The sequence below is a fragment of the Poecilia latipinna genome, unplaced genomic scaffold (genome assembly GCF_001443285.1).
Source record: "Poecilia latipinna isolate Pla-1442-1.1 unplaced genomic scaffold, P_latipinna-1.0 Scaffold71, whole genome shotgun sequence".
Taxonomy (NCBI): Eukaryota; Metazoa; Chordata; class Actinopteri; order Cyprinodontiformes; family Poeciliidae; genus Poecilia; species Poecilia latipinna.
Window position 1 is genome coordinate 163,529 of NW_015112687.1, and position 17,239 is coordinate 180,767.

Below are 17,239 nucleotides of genomic sequence, written 5' to 3' on the forward strand. Positions count from 1 at the left end.
GTAGCAATGCATGCTGGGAAGGCTGTAATTATACTCTGTTTTGGGGTGGTTTTCTGAGATTCATTAGTCTGTGGCTGCTTTTCACTTGTTGCAAACTTGCAGCTTGTAAAAGCAGCCGAGACAAAAGACATGAGCTTCCTCTCCTCCTCGTATTGGTAAGATTTTTTTTATTTTTATTTTTTCTTAAAAAGGTCCTCAGCTGAGTAAAACTCATCCTTTATTCATTGTAAAATCTCTTAAGTAGTGGCGGCTGTTCCTTGAATGCCAGCCTCACCTTTATCCTCCTCACCAACCAATCACAACACAGAAAATTATTGCCATCATGGGAAGGAATAAAATGCAGTCCTGGACAAAGCAGGTACAACAGTCTTCCTATCTCATGTTATCTTTACTAGAATTAATTAATGAAACACAACAAACACAATTTTTATGTAACTTGAAATGAAATATTAACATAATGTGAACAACTGCCGTGTTTCACTTTTTTGAGGGTGTTTGGAGCTTGTGCCGATTAGAGGCAGAATGAGAGGAGCAAAACCTGTCTAATGAATATAAATATAAATCTCTTTGAACAACAGTAGCCACATCCTAAAAATACAACAGATGAGTTGGGATTGTTTCCACCATGCGTCTGGATAGGTGACGCTAAAGAAATGGATTTGTCCACCCAACCATGTCATTTGTGAAGAGGCCAATAACGCTATTTTCTTTTTTCTGAATCTGTATTTTTTCTACCACGGTCCTGGTTTCACCTGTGGTATTTAACTTGTGGCCAGGTGTTTTCTTAACTCAGACCACAGGCCGCCTATCTAAACATGCTTTTGCACTGCTTCCAGAATAAAATATCTCATCCCAACATGAAACAAGTTCAAGCTGTAGTGAGAGCCCAACAGCTTCTGTTAAAATGAAAACAAAATCCTTCACCAGCGATTCAGTCAACCCTGCTTTACATTCGCATTTGTCCATTTCTCTGCACCAATGCTGTAACACAGACAGGATATTTGGATGGAGACGTGTGCAACAGATCTTTAATATCATTAAAATTCTCCGGTGGTTGAAGCAGATTTTGATTCGTGGAATGAAATCCTGCCCTGCAGTGCGGCTCGATCCGCCGGAGCTCCACCCAGAGCCGAGCAGGAAAATCAGACAACACGAAAACGATCAAACTGTTAGAGAATCCTCCTTTCTTTACTCTGCAGTTGAGTCATGCACGTTGATTTGCTTAACTGACAATTGGACCTCTTGTGCCTGCAGAGACACCAAGCATGGTTAGATGAATTGCACAATAAATTAAAAAGATTTTTTAATGAGTAACATTATGTTCTAGTCTGATTAGATAAGAGCTAAGCTAAATGTGTGCATTCTTTGTTCTGTCCAAATATTTAACAGCTTAATGGTAAAAAAAAAAGAAAAAAGAAAAGTCAAATTTGCTTTCAGAGATGTAGTTTGCCTCCCTGACGTAAATTAACTAATAACTGAAATGGTAAAATATAGCTGAAAAAAAAGTCTCTGTAAATAATATCTTTTAAGATAGTGTAGATAAAACTTGGGGCAGCAATGTGTAGAGCTCCTATTGGGGTCAAAGAATTTGCTGGCTCAAAGTTAAACTGTAAGATGATAAGTTCCCCTGTTTTTACTGAGCTTTAGCTGCATTCCTGCAGTGGCTTGCAACAGAAAAGAGCTTTTTGAACCCAATGTTGAGTGACTTTGTAGCATCTGTGATCCATCTGAAAAAAATGTGTGCAGAAATAAGAATATGTTCGGTTGATCATTTATCTTTATTTTAGCATTTCCTGCCAATAAATGTTATTCCCCCTGAAGAAAAGAAAAATAGCTCATTTGTTCTTAAATGGTGCCATATTTGAAAGGAAACCTGCTCACTTTGGAGCTGTCCGCTTGCTAAATGAAAAAACAATTTAATTGCCAACAGGTTCGTTTCTTCAAACTGTAATCATCTAATCCAATAAACAAGAGTCAATAACAGAATAAGGTGTTTAGCCTTGGCAGAGAGGATTTGGCATGTTTGATGAGTGAAACTCGCAAGCACATCCTCCTCACAAATGCAGCCATTTTCAAAAATAAACAGGCTTTGCGAAATTTATTGCCAAGAAGAATTTCAGTAACAAAGAAATAATCAACCACAAATAAGCTGTCGTGGTGTTTGCTAGCTGTACTTGTTGGAAGAGGCTTTATGAGAAGGGCTGGACAAAAAATGAGGACAGATGTTACTGGTATTAGGCCCAGAGATGACGAGGAAGGCCTGTAAAAAGACTTATGACTCCCAAACAACACAGAGTACCATAAAGTCAGTGGAAGAGCAACTCTGAAAGCATTCACAAGCCAAGGCTACATGAAAGACCCTTAGTAGTACTCGATGATGATAAATAAAACTTTATGGAGGATTTATAAAGTTTTTTTTTTCTTTTAAAGCTTTGAATCAGTGGTTTTCTGCAATGCAATCTCCCGTTTAATCTTCATCTCCTTCACATTAGATCCATCATTAGATATTTTTGTATGTCTCCTTACTCTTGAATAATCAAACATTTCTTGTGTATGCCTGTATTTTATTCCTTTTATATTTAACTATTGTGTTGATTTTTATTTCTTTAATGGATGGTGTCTTTTTTTCCCCAATGTTAGCACAGGATGTAAGCTAAGCTGTCAACTAACTCGCATTTAACTTATTAATGTATTTCATGACTTTCTAAATAAATTCATTTAATTTAAAGAGATCAATTAAATTGTATCTTGGCAACATTAGCTGGAATACATTTTTCTTGCTTTGCTCCTATAGGAATTTTTTTTTAACTTCTGCAAACTGCCTACAATTTTTTAAATATAGGATAAATGTTACATTACATTTCAAAGATCTTTGACTAATTAATGATTAATCCAGCCAGACATTCCTTTTGTTATATGAAGTACTTTAAAGAGGAATAAAAGTGGTTAACGGAAGACAAATAATAGAATATTAAATTGTTACATTCATTAAAAAAAATTGGACTCCAAATTGAAGTAAATGTTACTTCAACACATAATATATAAAAAAATATTTTTCACAGCTATTTCTTTAATTGTTTTCCCTTATTTGGTTCTGTCACTAAAAATGGTAAGAAAATGCAAAATTAAAGAGAAAAAGGTGAAGTAGTAAATACAAAACTCATAATAAAAACACATCCCATAAATCAATTGTTTCAATTAATAATATGTCAAAAGCTTGCAGTTCTGTTACGTTTAACTAAAGGAACCACATGTGAAACCAAAAAAAAAATGAAAAAATAATTGGCATAGCAATGCAGAGTGAATGCAACTTTATTTACAATTTTAATTTTTTTTATTCGTTTTGCTTAAGCAGAATCTAACAAATTGCTACATGTTTAAAAAAAAGGTCTCGCCTCAATTTTTCAGTAAATTTTTTTTTTTTTAACAAAATTGGTATTTACAGCTCATATTTTTAAATAATCAAATCGTCAAGCTTTTGTTTTTTTTACAGCAAACACAGACATTTGGAGTTTCCATTTAAACGGTATCACTATAACATCTTCAGTCCAAACTCTCTGCTAACATCCTGGTGAAGTACAGAACAGCTGGCTGCGCGTTGACGTTTTGGATGCTGTAGGCCCGTCCTGCAAGAATAAGAGTTAGGCAAAAAATATTAGCTAAAAAACCGAATAAAGCCATACAGAAAGGTGAATAAACAAGAACACTATTAAATATTTATTTCAATTTAGAAACGTTAATATATTGATACCTAATTTGATTTTTATCTATAATTAATTAAGGAAGTAATTTAGCTGCAGGTAAACGCTGTAATGAATCTTGTTTTACTGATTGAATAAAAAGATAATAACGTTTAATGTTATCTTTAGTAGTTAGTGTAATTTCCGTTTGGTTGAAATATCTTCAGAAAGATGCTTCCTGCAGCTGTCCACCTCCACGCTAATCAAATGGTATCAAGTTATTTTCTTGGAATGTTGTAGTTGGTTTATGTCTTGTTGTCCAAATAAATTAATTTTAGACTAATTTTTTTTACATGAACATTATTCCAGACATTCAGGTCTTTGTGCATGATCTTTCTGGCAAACTTTAGTCTGATGCTCATGTTTTTCTGAGAGAGCAAATGTTTCCTTAAACTTGTGCACTCTTTCTGATTGTTCAGACATCAACAATAGCAACAGCCAGTTTTAGGCTCTATGGTGACATTTTAAGGTTTTTGGAGATTTAGCATCTTGCGTTTTGTTGGTCATGAAAACATTTACATTTTTAACATTTACAGAAAACTTGAAGCAGTTTTCCTTCCATCTCTCAGTATTCATAAAATTAAATTTGATTATTTTTAATGTCCAAAAACTCAATGTCCCAATTTGATTACATGGTAAAAAAAAAAAAAAAAGGACTTTATTTGCACCTTAACTCTGCAAAAGTGACAACATGGTTATTCTTACCACACTCCACCACAAAAGCTTGTCCAGAGCTGTAGCGAGAAACGCTGCCGTCGACGGTGACCTTCACCGAGCTTGTTAATAAGTTAAAAATCTTTAAAAGATAAAAAAAAAAAAGAAAGAAATTAGAAATAAGGGGCCTGATATTCTCAAAGGTGGAAAGGTGAGGTGGAAGTGCACTGACTGTTGTTGCACTATGATCCACCCAGAGGGGTTTCTTCGTGTAGGAGCCCATCAGCAGCTTTCCAGCGCAGAAGGTGCTGCAGGCGAAATCCTCCTGGATACCCAAGGCACAGTTTTGGTAGAAGTACCACTGAAACTGGTCAGGAGTGATCGTAGCGTCACCTGCAGCAGGATCACGTAAAATTTTGTCCTTCACTATGAATGAAAATTGCATTTCATTCCTAAATAGTAACCATTGCGTCACAAGACGTTCTTACCATCAGCCTCCACGGTCCAGAGGCTCTGGAACCATTCAGTGATGTTTTCCTTGTCCTTTGACTGTAAGGTCAGGGGCTTGAGTGGGGAGGCACAGAAATCTGACACAGACAGCACGGCGTGGACCCTGGATGACGGCAGATCTGGAACACACAAGGAAATGAGAGACATAGGAAAAAAATTTGAAACACAGAAGGCAATTAGTCAGAAAAATGTCTCTTCGGAAGCCATAACATTCGATGGAATTGAGGTTAATGGAAGAACATTAGAGGTAAAACTTGTGGATGGAACCAACACACCCCGGAGTCAAAACCCCAGGTCCTGCATTTTTAATTCCCCTCAGGAGCTGCAGGGACTCGGTGTAAATATTGCAGTGTGGACGCCCACATTTTTAGCCCGACGAGAGCGACAGTGAAATGTGGTGAAGTCGTCTGATTAATTCAACGGCAAACCACTGCTCTCCACTGAGCCAGCGGAGAAAGTAATCTTCCCAATCTCTGCAGCAGAGAGGTACAACCTGAGATGTGGACCAAAAAGGTTTCACTTCAACTTAAAGGTTGAGTATTTCTGCATCTTTTCACGTGATTAAATATGTGCAAAAAGGATTAAAATAAGTGACTCTGTAAGTGATATGGATAGCGTTTCTGAAAATATCGAGAAAAATCCCGTCTTTAGTTGCAATGAAGACTTGTGAAACCATTAAAATGGTCTTTCCTTTATACTCATCAATGCAGCTCTGTTGAAACTTGTAAATATGTCATTCTTTGTGCTGATTGAAAACCAGCAGAGACAATAAACATAGAGAAGTGAAAACTGTTACAAGATTTAAACATACTCGCGTCATCGTCACACTTTTCCAGGTCAATCATGGAGGATGGTCCACTTCTGAAGACTCTTAACCTGTAAAAGGAAAAAAAAAAAAAGACAGTCGCAACAAACCCAGGGTGACAGTAAAGACAGATGGAGTAATTTAGGTTCTTCCTTACGTGTCCTCAGCCTGACACTGTCTGTCCTGTGAGGCCTCCTGGTCGGGCTGTGTGGATTCATCCACATCGACCCCACTGTGCATGCCTGCATCAGGCCTGCTGCCTGTTATAGGGCCAGTATCAGCGCTCTCCACTGAAGGCTGCGACATGACATTACGCATTTTACACTGATGCACGAGTCTGTTGGTGACCACAACTGAAGGGTCTTTAAATGTTGCAAGAGAGCGTTTGGCAACCTTTGGAGCAGACAGAGGCTTCACAGGAGCCTCTGGAGCTCCCCCTGGTGTTTTTGAAGCAACATTGCCGTTTTTGGGAGCGCCGAGTCTGAATGGTGACTGCTTTGGCCGCTTCTCCCACTTCTGCTGAGATTTGGGCATGTTTAGGGGAGGCTGCGAGTCGATGGTTTCCAAATCATCGGACTTGGTGACTGCCCACCAATCACTCGGTGGCTTCCTCCTACGTTTTGTTGGTTCGGTTTCCCTCAGCTGCTCCTTTTGCTGACACGTCTGAGATGCAGGGGTGGAGCTGTGATGATAGACTTTTTGAAACAGCTCACCTCCTACAACAAAAGTACATTCAACAGTTATTTCCAGTTTTAGGACACTTGAATGCCACTAATGTTTCCAATTTAGGCAACTTCCAAAATCAAACTAGCATGCAGTAAACTAAATAGGATAAAGCTGAGTTGATTTTCAAAGATACGACTTTGATATTTCTGGCAGCTTTTGAATTAAGTCAGAACATAAATTACCCCAACTTTTACAAGTGATGAAACAATACAATGCAAAGTTGGCTTCGAGTGTAGCAGGGGAAATGGTAGAGATTTAGAATCAGACTATCAGTCAGTATTTATAGGAGTTGTTCATGTTAAGGATCTGAGGACTTTCCAGCTCTTGTGATCTTACGTGAGTTGAGGCTGTGGTCTCTCTTTGAAAAGACCAAGGGGCTTGAATGCTCATCCAGCTGCAGGTCGGGGATCTGCTGCTCCTCCAGCTCTGCCACAGCTCTACGGGGTTTTTCTGCCGTTTCTTTATTCTTCACGTCTCTTGCATTTCTCCTTTTAGGCGGTTTCTTTTTACTCTCCTTAACTTCATTGGTGTCATCACTGGATGACTTTGTGGGCTCTTTGGAGTTTCTCCTTGCCGGCGCTTTGTCTTTCTTGTTCATAACAGTCGAAGGTACAGCTGAGCTGGGCTCTTTGCTCTTCAGTTTGGACTTTTTGGGGGCTTGGGGGCTTTCTGCTTGCTCTGGGTTCGCAGGGGAGCTCACCCACCAATCTCCAGGCTGCTGCTTTTTTCTCTTTCGAGAAAGCTGGGCCTCTTTAGACGAACTGCCAGAGGATGTAGCCGATTTCTTGTCTTGCTTGACCTCTCCGTTTGCTTCAGACTTTATGTCTTTGCCTGTAGGGTAATAAAGAAACGTCAATAACACCTTGTACATGTATTCATACACATGCTGCTTGAGTTACAAGACAAAAGGGTTTAGAATGATGCATTCTAAACACACAACAGCCTAGATCAAGTATTAATATTAAAGGTTAGCAGAATAATTTAATATTTAAAATGAGTAAAGCGTAAATAGACAGAAAAACTAACCAAACAGTAAGTTTCAGAAAATTCAACCCATAGAGCCAGCTGAGATACTGCCCTTACCCTTTTCTGCTGCCTCCTGAACGAGCTGCTCCTGATGTTCTTCTCTAAAAACATCATCAGTTCCTGCATCCTGCACATCTTCAGATCTTTCCGTCTGGCTTCTCTGTTCATTTAATGCGTTAGTCGAACCTTTTAAATCCTGGGCAGGTTCTTTTTCCAGTTCCACATTTGTTTTTCCTTTGGGCTGATGTTCCGACTCGTCCGTCTGTTCTGATGGAACTTTCTTTTGTCGTTTTTTCTTGTTTGGTTTCTCCTGCTCAACAAAGGCATCTGCAGGAAGGTCTGGGTGGCTGAGGAAATCTCCTTTGTTATCATCAGACTCCGCCACCTCACGGTTTTTCTCTTTCCCCTTCTTCTTCTTCGTTCTTTGATTAACAGCCTGACTGTCCAGTTTGTTTTTGGCCATTTCGCCTTTCTTTTGTTTCTGTGAAACCTCAATGGGACCCTCATTTGTCCCCTTGTCTGTTAAGCTCTCTTTATAAGCACTGGAGTTCTTGCTCAGCCTCTCTTTCTTACTCAAGCCACTTTTACTTGGGATGGAAAACCAAAGCGGCGAATCATCTTCTAGAATCAGAAAATCGTCCTCTGGCTCCGGAGGAAGAGGAGGACGAGGCTGTGATTTGACTGGAGTTTTCTTGGAACTTAAAAAACACACAAGAGTGTCATTTATTTGTAAAATGAAAAACAATATGTTTAAATAAGGCTAAAGATTTGTTTGTGACATTAATCCCCTGAAATAGATTACTAAGGTGTGATTTTATCTCAGTTTACCATGATGGCTTGGATTTTCTCGCCAGCTGGATCTGCTTCAGGAAACCATTCATGTCCCTTTTCACATGTGAAGACGGTTCTGCAGGCGGCTGAGTGGAGACCAAGCTGGACTTTTTGGTAGAAGGACCAACTTCAGGCTCTACTCTCACTTTTTGAACTGAATCCTTGATGTTTTCATCGTTGCTGTTGAACACACAAAACAGGAAATACTCAATCGTTTCACAAAAAACATTAATGAGGACACAATATCCTGTTTCCAGAGTTGTAGAATTACTTTTTAACTTGCACTGTTGGGGGGGAAAATAAACCAAAATACAGCTATATCAGTACTATATAGACAGTTAACATGCTGTCTTTCAGCATGTAATTGCAAAATTATTTGGGGAAAAAGCTAAGTATTCAATAAAAATAAAAAAAGCTTACCTTGGATTTTGAACCACTGCTCTGTGACTGGACACTTTGGTCAGGACAATCCTGGTTGAAGGTAACTCCAGTTCCCAATCATCAGTCCTGTACATAAAAATTATTAAAACAAATGAAAAAACACAAAAAAGTAACAAATAAAAACTCTTAATTTATCTCAATGATGTTTTTGTAGAACAAAATAAAACAAATTCTCGTACTCCTCAGCTACTTGTCCATTGCACTGAGGCTTCTGGATGGGAACGGGGTCCGCTTCAGATTCTTCCGTTTTCTCTTCACTGTTAAATGGAATCTGGGTCACACCATCATCCTTCTCCTCCTCCTCCAGATTCTCCGTCGTCTCTTTCCCTGGATTGTGTTCTATGGGACTAGATGTCTTAATCGGCCTGTGTGCTTCAAACGGGAAAGTCGGATCTGCAAATAAAATAAAAGAGCTCCACATTATTAAAAAAAAATAAAGAAACATGATGATAAAACACAAAGACCTTCTAAACCTGTGTTTCCCAACCCTGGTCCTCAATGCACACTGGCCTGCATGTTTTAGATGTTTCCCTGCTTTAACACACCCCATTCAGATGACTGGAGTTCAGCAAAAGCCAGTTAATCAGCCATCAATTAAAATCATCTGTGCTGAAGTAGGGAAATCCCTAAAACATGCAGGGCTGTGTGCCTTGAGGACCAAGGTTGAAAAACACTGTTTTACACATTTAATGTCTTCCATTCATTACTCGTTTATGATTGTTGGTGTAATTATGAATCACTCCTACCAGCTATTGTTGTTTTACATGTGCTTTACACCTTACTAGATGAACATCTTACCAGTGTCCAGATTAAGTATTGGTGAGCTTGAAGGAATCTGAACATGTCCATTGGGAGCCTAAAAAGAAATTTAAGAAAAATTAAACTAAGTGGTGTCAATTCAAGGAAAGTACATGAAGCCTAAACGAAGATCCAGGTACAGAGTCTATATATTATAAAACTAAAGCATCAGAAACTATGAGATTATACTCTATAGCCTCTAAAATCATCACTGTACTAACTTGATGGTACAAGGAGATTTGGTATTCTGCAAGTTCTTCAGCTGGGTGTTCTTCTTGTGGGACTGGAGACATGGATCCTTCACTGTAGTTTGTCCCAGAGCCAGAACTCTGAAACAAAACAGACGGTGGGTGTGGCTCAAGTACACACACATCTGTGAAAAAGAAAAAAAAAAACAAATTCTAATTATTGCACAGGCTTAAACTTCTAAACACAATGGCAAAAGTGTACAAAGGTGAACAGTCACCTATGTCATCAAACATCTTGTCGACGTCCTCGTATGTGAATGATTCTGCCCACTGATTAGACAAACTGAAACAGAAAGTTCAGGGAAAAGTTAAAAATTACATGTCCAAACAAAAGAAATGTTGCCAATAAATGTGCTTCATTTTAGTTTCTTTTACTTTCAATGAACAGATATCCAATGAAATTCATTCATTCTTCCGAGGAGTAAAAATAAAGATTTTTAACAATATCTCTGTTCAAGCATCCATGTTGTTTGCATTCATTATGATATAAGCTCTTTTGATACATTTAATATAACAAGTTTAAGTGGTGATGCACAGCTAAACTTTCACAGAGGAAAACATGTCACATATCTATTTTTTTTAATCACAGCTTGTGAAATTACATTCAAGAAAGTTAACCTGAAAAATCCACCGAGACAGAATCCAATTCATAATGTAAATATGTCTAACCTAAACAGATAAGACAGATGTGATCAATGCTTCCTAAATGTAAATGTTGGTTTGATACACGAGACTAAAATGATCAAAAGAGTCTTGAGAACAAATTTAATAACTAGTCTTATAAATAACTATAGAAGCAGATAAGTACCTTTTCTTCTCTGTAATGTAGCACAATTTCCTCCTGGGTCTCCTCTGAGAAGAGAAAAAGTCCATCAGTTTTCAACACCAACTACTACAAAACTGTTTATTTACAAAAAGGTTATAAGACCAGCAAATAACATACCACTTATACCAGTCAGGTAATAAAGAATCATAAAAATGAATCCAATCATTTGAGCCAGTGTGCACTGGCGGAAATATTTACACCGACTTTAGAAATCACAACACAACCACAAACCTCAATGGATTTCATTAGACTTAAATTACACATAGCTAAAGGAGGTGGAGCACAATTTTGCTGTGGAATAACAATAATACATGCGTTTCGGTTGCACTTTTAACTAATAAAAACCTGAAAAGTGCAATCTGAATTTTAAAACAGCAACCTCTACTCAAAATATCCTACTTTTGCAGATTACTTTGCAGAGTTATAATTGAGCCTTGATTGTCATAACTACTTCCACAAACACATTTAAAGAAAACATACATAGTATGAGAGCTCTCAGCATCACTGAAATATCAATGAAAGTAGTAGGATCATTAAGTATGACAGGAACAGCCTGGTTCCACATTGGGTGAATTTAGAATGTAATTATTATGGTTTTGCTGTTTTAGCCAAATAGTCACAGAGAGGTACTGGAAATTTCTAATATAGCACCCGTTAACTACTACTGTCACAGCTGGGATAAGAGCAGACCCATGATAGTTTGCAGCCCTCCTTCTTCAGATAGGTGATGAAGACAAAAAAAAGAGCAAGAAAACAAGCTATAACTCACCAAAGTCGGATACTTGGTCTCCATTTTAGTCTGCCAGTTGTCAGTGTTTTAAACTGCGACGACGTTTCGTACATCTGTCGATGCAAAAGTTAACAGCTAACGGTAGTTTTCATTTCAAGTCCAACTGTTAATTTTTTTATTTAGCCTACTAAGTATGTTCTAATGAGCTACTCAAACGGCAGTTAGATTAATATAAACAAGTGAAAGAAGTATTTTATCAACTTTTTCACTCTAAGAAGCAGTCCCAAAAAAATGGCGCTGTTGAATATTTGTAAATACCCCGCGCAGAAACCCGACACTTATTTACCCTGCGTTAGGTCTTACAGGTAACGGTGTTTGAAATCCTATTTACTGTAGCATCCAGTTTGTCCTCTAAAATTATACTTTAGGAACTTCTTAGCTGCCTTAAGAAGCTAAGGCAGTTCTGAAAGTCTACTTATAAACTTTCAGAACTTATTTACATACTTTGAAAATATCTATGTTTCATTTGTGAGATTTGTAGCCTGGAAGACGTCGTTCAGGGTTGACAACACATACAAAATGTTCTTCTTCTACTACACGTCGATTTTCTGACTTACTGCCCCCTGTTGATTGATATGGTGCACAGCAATTTGTCATTTGTTTGGAAGGAGTAATCGCTACATGTTTTCGCTACATTTCCGTTTTTGTTATGGGTTTACAAAACATTATGCATACTGAGAATAAACGACCATTCAAAGAAATGTCCAGGTATCTCATTATCTTGTATCTTATTATTTGAGTTTTTACTGCATTCTTGAGGTGTGCTTTATTGTTCCTGATGTGCATTTTAGATATGAAATCCCTTGCACTTTGCGTGTTCGTATCATTAAATACATCACTAAAAAGATTATTTGTGCAGAAAAAATGTACATAAAAAGCAATAGTTTGCGTGTAATGTTTACTTCCGGACCATAAAGCGTTTTCATTCGCTTTATGGTCTGATAATTCATATTATCAGACCATAAAGGGTTCATTTTAAGATAAACATAAAATGAACCCGAATACGTTTCATTTTATGTTTATGTTTATGTTTATCTTCCTAAGTTTTCAAAAGACCTACAAAATAAAAGATTTAGCCATTTTATTTTAGCAATGACTCAATATAATAATAATAAAATATGTCTAGAAAAAAAAATGGCATAACATGCCACCTGGAATAAAAATAATAAAAATAAACGTATTTTTTATTCCAAGAGTTTAATTCTGCATTGAAAACTATGTAATATGCCATAAGACTCTTGAAATTATATTAATTGATCTAAAAGCACAAAGAAATTGCATTTTATTTTTGTTGAGAGATGTCACACTTCAATTTAAATTCTTTCAACAAAATATTTAAAGTATGAAACAATGTAAATGTGCAAAGAGAACACATGGGTTTGGAATGTAGGTTTTATTTAAACACAAAACAAAAAGCAATACAGAAAAAACATATACATTTAAATATACAAATGTTAAAAAGAAATTTAATTACAACCCATTTCTGATGTGAACTGCTGTAATTATAATGTAATCACAGTGTTCCTATCAAAGTCTTATCTAAATTTGAGGCAACAACCATGACGGCTTTATAGATCTGGCAGTCCAAAAGCATAGTAGCAAAATTATACTGCAGTAAAAGTTAATGTGTCAGAACATACACAAAAATAGGTAGTTTAAATAGAAAAGGCAGCTTTGTTTGCTTGCTATACTCAAAAGTTCTCAACGGAATATTTTTTTCTGCTTCTCAGCTATTTCAGACACCTCCAAGGCTTTGGGACCTGCGTCTTCATACAGTGGCTGCTTGATGTGTCTCCAAACTACTAAAGCAATCCGGATGGCAAACAGCACACAGGATACAGCCAGCAGGACAGCTACAAGAAAACAATCTGTTAGGTAGTGTTCAGCTTTGAGAATCATTTTGGTTTCTGTTTTGATTACTTCTTCGTTGTTTCTTCACTTCAGATCTTGCCTTAGTTCGTTCAGTGTGTTTTGTTCTCGGTTTATATTTATCTTTTGTGAAGTGAGGGATTCCGTGGTGGGATAAAACACTGCACAGTCCCTCTCAAAGGACATAGTGTCCTCATTCTCAGCAGCAAGTAGGGGGTGGTTACTCAACACAAAAGCAGGGAGGGGGCCAACTGCGTGCTGACTGCAGAGGCAAACGAAAACATAATCAGGATGAAACTAACTGATAAGTTTATTTTTCTTTCTGGTTGTCTAACCATCCACCCTGCACCTCCCTCCGTCTCTTTTTCTCTCCCTTCCCTTTTCCCTTGGTATAGTATTCTTGGAAGCTGATCCTGGCCCATATCAAAAACCGGTAGTCTAAAAAAAATATTTCTTATATCACATTTGCTCTAGGCAATTTTGCATTTCTGACATTCTCACATTATCTGCATATAAAACATCTAAAGTTCCACTTTTCTTACCAATGAAGATGCCATTGCGGCTGGGTGAGGAGGCGTCATAATTCTTGTCCAGGTTTCCAGACAGAGCCCAGATCACAACAACGTAGGGAATGAAAACATACCGCATATGTCTGTCCAGGACAAAGTTTTCCACAACGAACCTGCGAAGGCATTGATTATAAAGATCATGCTATAATTTTTCTTCCCAAAATATACATTATTCAAAGAAATACCACTCACCACACAAGCAGCACCACAGACAACAGAGAGTATGATAGCGTGGCAGAGTCTGCTGTGGACATGTTGGCTTCATACTTCAGCACGATAGTCAGGTTGAGGAGAGTTGCAATGGTCGTCCATGTTGTGTATATCATCACACCATTGAGAACCTGCAGATAAAGATTTCATGAGTTTGAAAATTAAATACTTTTTTTTTTGCCTTGTTTTATTATTCATTTCTGTAAAATAAAATCCAATCATGCCTACCCAAGTTTGGTTTGGGGCCTTAATAAACTGAAATTTTCGGCAAACTCTAATTACCATTGTTAACTGCAGCTCAGCTGATATTATTTATAATCATTGCTTGAAAGTTTTTGCCTTCTAACATCACAAATATTACAGTACATTACAATTTTCCAGATTTTGCAGCTTTCAGTCACTGATTGCTATGATTTAAAAAATGTGCGCAAGTCTGGTTCATCCTTAGGTCAGATTTTCAAAAGCCTAATGTTTATGTTCTTAAGCAATAGAAAAAAGCATTATGGGAATGTTCCGCCTAAAGAAAAAATGCTCAGTGATTCAGTGTACATGTTTTGGTGCAAAATATTTGTATCAACCAACGTTATGGAGATACTGCCTGGTAACCGAGGGTCGTTACCCACAGTTATGTGAATCATGTTCTGATAATGGCTGAAAGACGACTCAGCGAGTAAGAAGCCAGATAGAAATGTAATTAAACTTCTGAACTGTAGATTGTTAAAAGAAACTCTAGAATAAAAATTTTACTGAATATTTTGGAATTTATCTGATGCTAATCTTCCTAAACAAGAAATATAATGACTTATTTAATCGCTGAACACAGCACATATAAACATCTGTTATGAACAGTATATGTTTTTATAAAAGTCAATGTTACTTTTTTTTCCATTTAATTTCCCAGCTTATGTTTAAGCTGACTTAGCAGAGGTTGCATTTCTAGTTTTTGCTGCTTAGCTGAAGAGTAACTTTGTCAAACATAATGCTTCTTTCATTTTGTGTGTTTTTTGAATAAGTATTTTAATGATAACTGTAGTTACATTAGAAACAAGCAAACTAAACAAGCTTAGATTGCTTGTTTCTTGGGCTGGCTGTTACAAGCACTCACCAACATGCGAATGAGCCACAGATCTACTTTGCTGTACTTATTGAGCCAGGGTCCGTAAACGTGAAGCCCGTGACAGATGAAGCCAACCATGGAGTAGTTTGTACAGATAAGCAGGATGAGGAAAATGAGCGCAGGAATCATCAGTCTTAAAACAGAAAACACAAATTCAAACATTCAAACTGCTTGCTTTGTGACTCAGTTGAGATTGTTGCAAAAACAAACTGAAGCTTTTAGAGAAGGCTCCTACCCTCTGTCCCAAACAAGAAGCCAAGAAATGTTGAATCCTTGATTGAGACACCAGCTGATGAAGAATCCATAGGGCAACACTGCGGGGCTGCAGTAGACATATCCATAACCATTCCTGCAGAACAAAACAAATGGGACGGTCTTTAAATCACTTTTACTTCTGTTAGCATAAAGACAGAATGTTCCTGCTACCTTCTGCAAAGACCAGAAACGATGTAAACGATCATTGCAGACAGCCAGATGTAGATGACGGTCCAGATGTTGAAGGTCCACCCTGAAGGAGTGAGCTCTGTGTCGAACACAGCCGACACATTGCCTGTAGTCGTGGTATAGGGACCTGCGTACGAGAGGTAAGACGCTACTGCCGATTCAAGCTCAAGAGAAACTTGCATATTGAACTGATATTTGTGTTTATCAATCCTGCAGTGAGAATTCAAGACTTACAGAGAAAATAATCTTAACAGAAGAGATAGAATATGATCCAACTCACCAACTCCAACCACAGAAAGCCCGTTGAACACGAGACTTACTGCATAGACGGCAACAGATACTAATATGGCAGCAAGTCGCCCATAGTTGTGCTTTCCCATTGTGGTCTGATGCAAATACACTATTGACAAATAGAGGAAAAATACAGTTTTAAAGTATGAAAACAGTGATAGAAAAAAAACATTAATACTTCTTTTTAAAATTTTGATAACAAACAAAGATTTACATTTCAGCTTTGAAACAGCTTGTATAACATTACATATACATTCATGAGTTGCTATGTCAGCTCCGCTTTATGCAAGTCAATAAAAAACTGGCAACGTGACAGAAAACAAAGTCCACATATACATCGGCTGTAGCGTACCTTGTTTGCTCTTCTGATGTCCACCAAGTCGCTGGTGTGAAGAGAGTGAGTAAATGCGGAGCATCGGGGGGGATCGGCCTGTTATATAGAGGTTTAAAGTTAGGTAAGAGAAACGTTTACGACCCACCTGAGGGTCACGTGCAGCTCTTATCTTACAGGCACTTGCAGCTTGGTACAGAGGGTCCAGTTATTTTTAGAAGATGCACATATATATATTGTACATTCCTTCTTTATTAAAATGATGGTGCTTTTTTTATTATTATTAATCTTTGGTTTATGATTAACAGACAAACCAAGCAAACAGATATTTGAAACTGTGCTTGTAGTTTTTGTTATATCAGATGACATCATTTAACAAATAAGTCACTCCTTATATCAGATGTGGTGTCTGCACTACTGCCGTGCTTACCGCAAGGAATGTTTTGGCAAATAGACCTTTCGATAAATAATTTCTTGAACTTTTGGCTTAGTATTCTGAGAAACCCATAAATATATAAATCTATAAAAACCGACGAAAGTAGCACACGTATGAATGAGATCAGAGAGGCTCAGAACTGGAAAGGATACTGTTCTCGTAATCAGCTGAAGCGTTTAAATCTTGGCTCCCGAGCCTTTAAATATCCTCTCTACAAGAAATGTTTTTGCTTATTTCTGTCACTTTAATTTCAACACAGGTGAAGAGCAGCAACTTCTGGCAGATGTTTAGGTCACAGCAACTCAGCGCAAAGTCATCTTATTTGATAACGTTTGTTTCATAAACCTTCCCTCCGAGTGTAACAGACTCCTGCAAGCGACGGCACCCCCACCCGGATATGGTGTGATAATTCATAGTAAGCAGATTACGGAGCAGATAAAAACATATGGGAGATTTGAATCAGAGTTGTAAAGGATGTTCTCCTCTATTATCGTCGTGATACCAAATTAATTCAAAGGTTTTCATGTAGTGATGCTTGAAACTCGACTGAGGCATATTAGTCTCAATGATTTTCAAC

General features: G+C 37.5%; 2 protein-coding genes across 3 annotated transcripts; both read right to left on the minus strand.

Annotated features, from left to right (window-relative positions):
• Positions 1–3,295: 3,295 nt before the first annotated feature.
• Positions 3,296–11,857, minus strand: LOC106935025 (neurofilament heavy polypeptide). Of its 2 annotated transcripts, XM_015015264.1 has the most exons (17): positions 11,840–11,857; positions 11,375–11,448; positions 10,588–10,631; positions 9,998–10,062; positions 9,753–9,904; positions 9,532–9,589; positions 8,913–9,126; positions 8,713–8,799; positions 8,290–8,472; positions 7,519–8,159; positions 6,772–7,266; positions 5,867–6,425; positions 5,716–5,780; positions 4,883–5,023; positions 4,627–4,787; positions 4,446–4,536; positions 3,296–3,626 (listed from the first exon to the last, which is right to left on the minus strand). In XM_015015264.1, exons 2-17 carry the CDS (start codon positions 11,396–11,398, stop codon positions 3,544–3,546), a joined length of 3,063 nt encoding a protein of 1,020 aa, XP_014870750.1. In that variant the 5' UTR covers positions 11,399–11,448; positions 11,840–11,857; the 3' UTR covers positions 3,296–3,543. The 2 variants fall into 2 exon arrangements, with proteins under 2 accessions (XP_014870750.1, XP_014870759.1); XM_015015273.1 differs by lacking the exons at positions 9,532–9,589; positions 9,753–9,904; positions 9,998–10,062; ... (1 more) ...; positions 11,375–11,448; positions 11,840–11,857 and adding an exon at positions 9,244–9,323.
• Positions 11,858–12,827: 970 nt separating this feature from the next.
• Positions 12,828–16,417, minus strand: LOC106935037 (uncharacterized). The gene is made up of 8 exons (XM_015015284.1): positions 16,248–16,417; positions 15,885–16,004; positions 15,587–15,731; positions 15,396–15,509; positions 15,149–15,293; positions 14,026–14,174; positions 13,807–13,946; positions 12,828–13,248 (listed from the first exon to the last, which is right to left on the minus strand). Exons 1-8 carry the CDS (start codon positions 16,309–16,311, stop codon positions 13,097–13,099), a joined length of 1,029 nt encoding a protein of 342 aa, XP_014870770.1. The 5' UTR covers positions 16,312–16,417; the 3' UTR covers positions 12,828–13,096.
• Positions 16,418–17,239: the final 822 nt, after the last annotated feature.

Bases quoted from the DNA above. Each gene is read 5' to 3' on its own strand.
- LOC106935025 (XM_015015264.1), bottom strand. From the start codon at position 11,398: ATGGAGACCAAGTATCCGACTTTG. The intron at 10,063-10,587 runs GTACTTATCTGC...TTTCTGTTTCAG, and splicing joins TACATTACAGAGAAGAAAAG to TTTGTCTAATCAGTGGGCAG. The intron at 9,127-9,531 runs GTAAGATGTTCA...TTTTATTTGCAG, and splicing joins AATACTTAATCTGGACACTG to ATCCGACTTTCCCGTTTGAA.
- LOC106935037 (XM_015015284.1), bottom strand. From the start codon at position 16,311: ATGCTCCGCATTTACTCACTCTCTTCACACCAGCGACTTGGTGGACAT. The intron at 15,732-15,884 runs GTGAGTTGGATC...TCTCGTACGCAG, and splicing joins GCTTTCTGTGGTTGGAGTTG to GTCCCTATACCACGACTACA. The intron at 15,294-15,395 runs GTAGGAGCCTTC...TTCTGTTTTAAG, and splicing joins CTTCTTGTTTGGGACAGAGG to ACTGATGATTCCTGCGCTCA.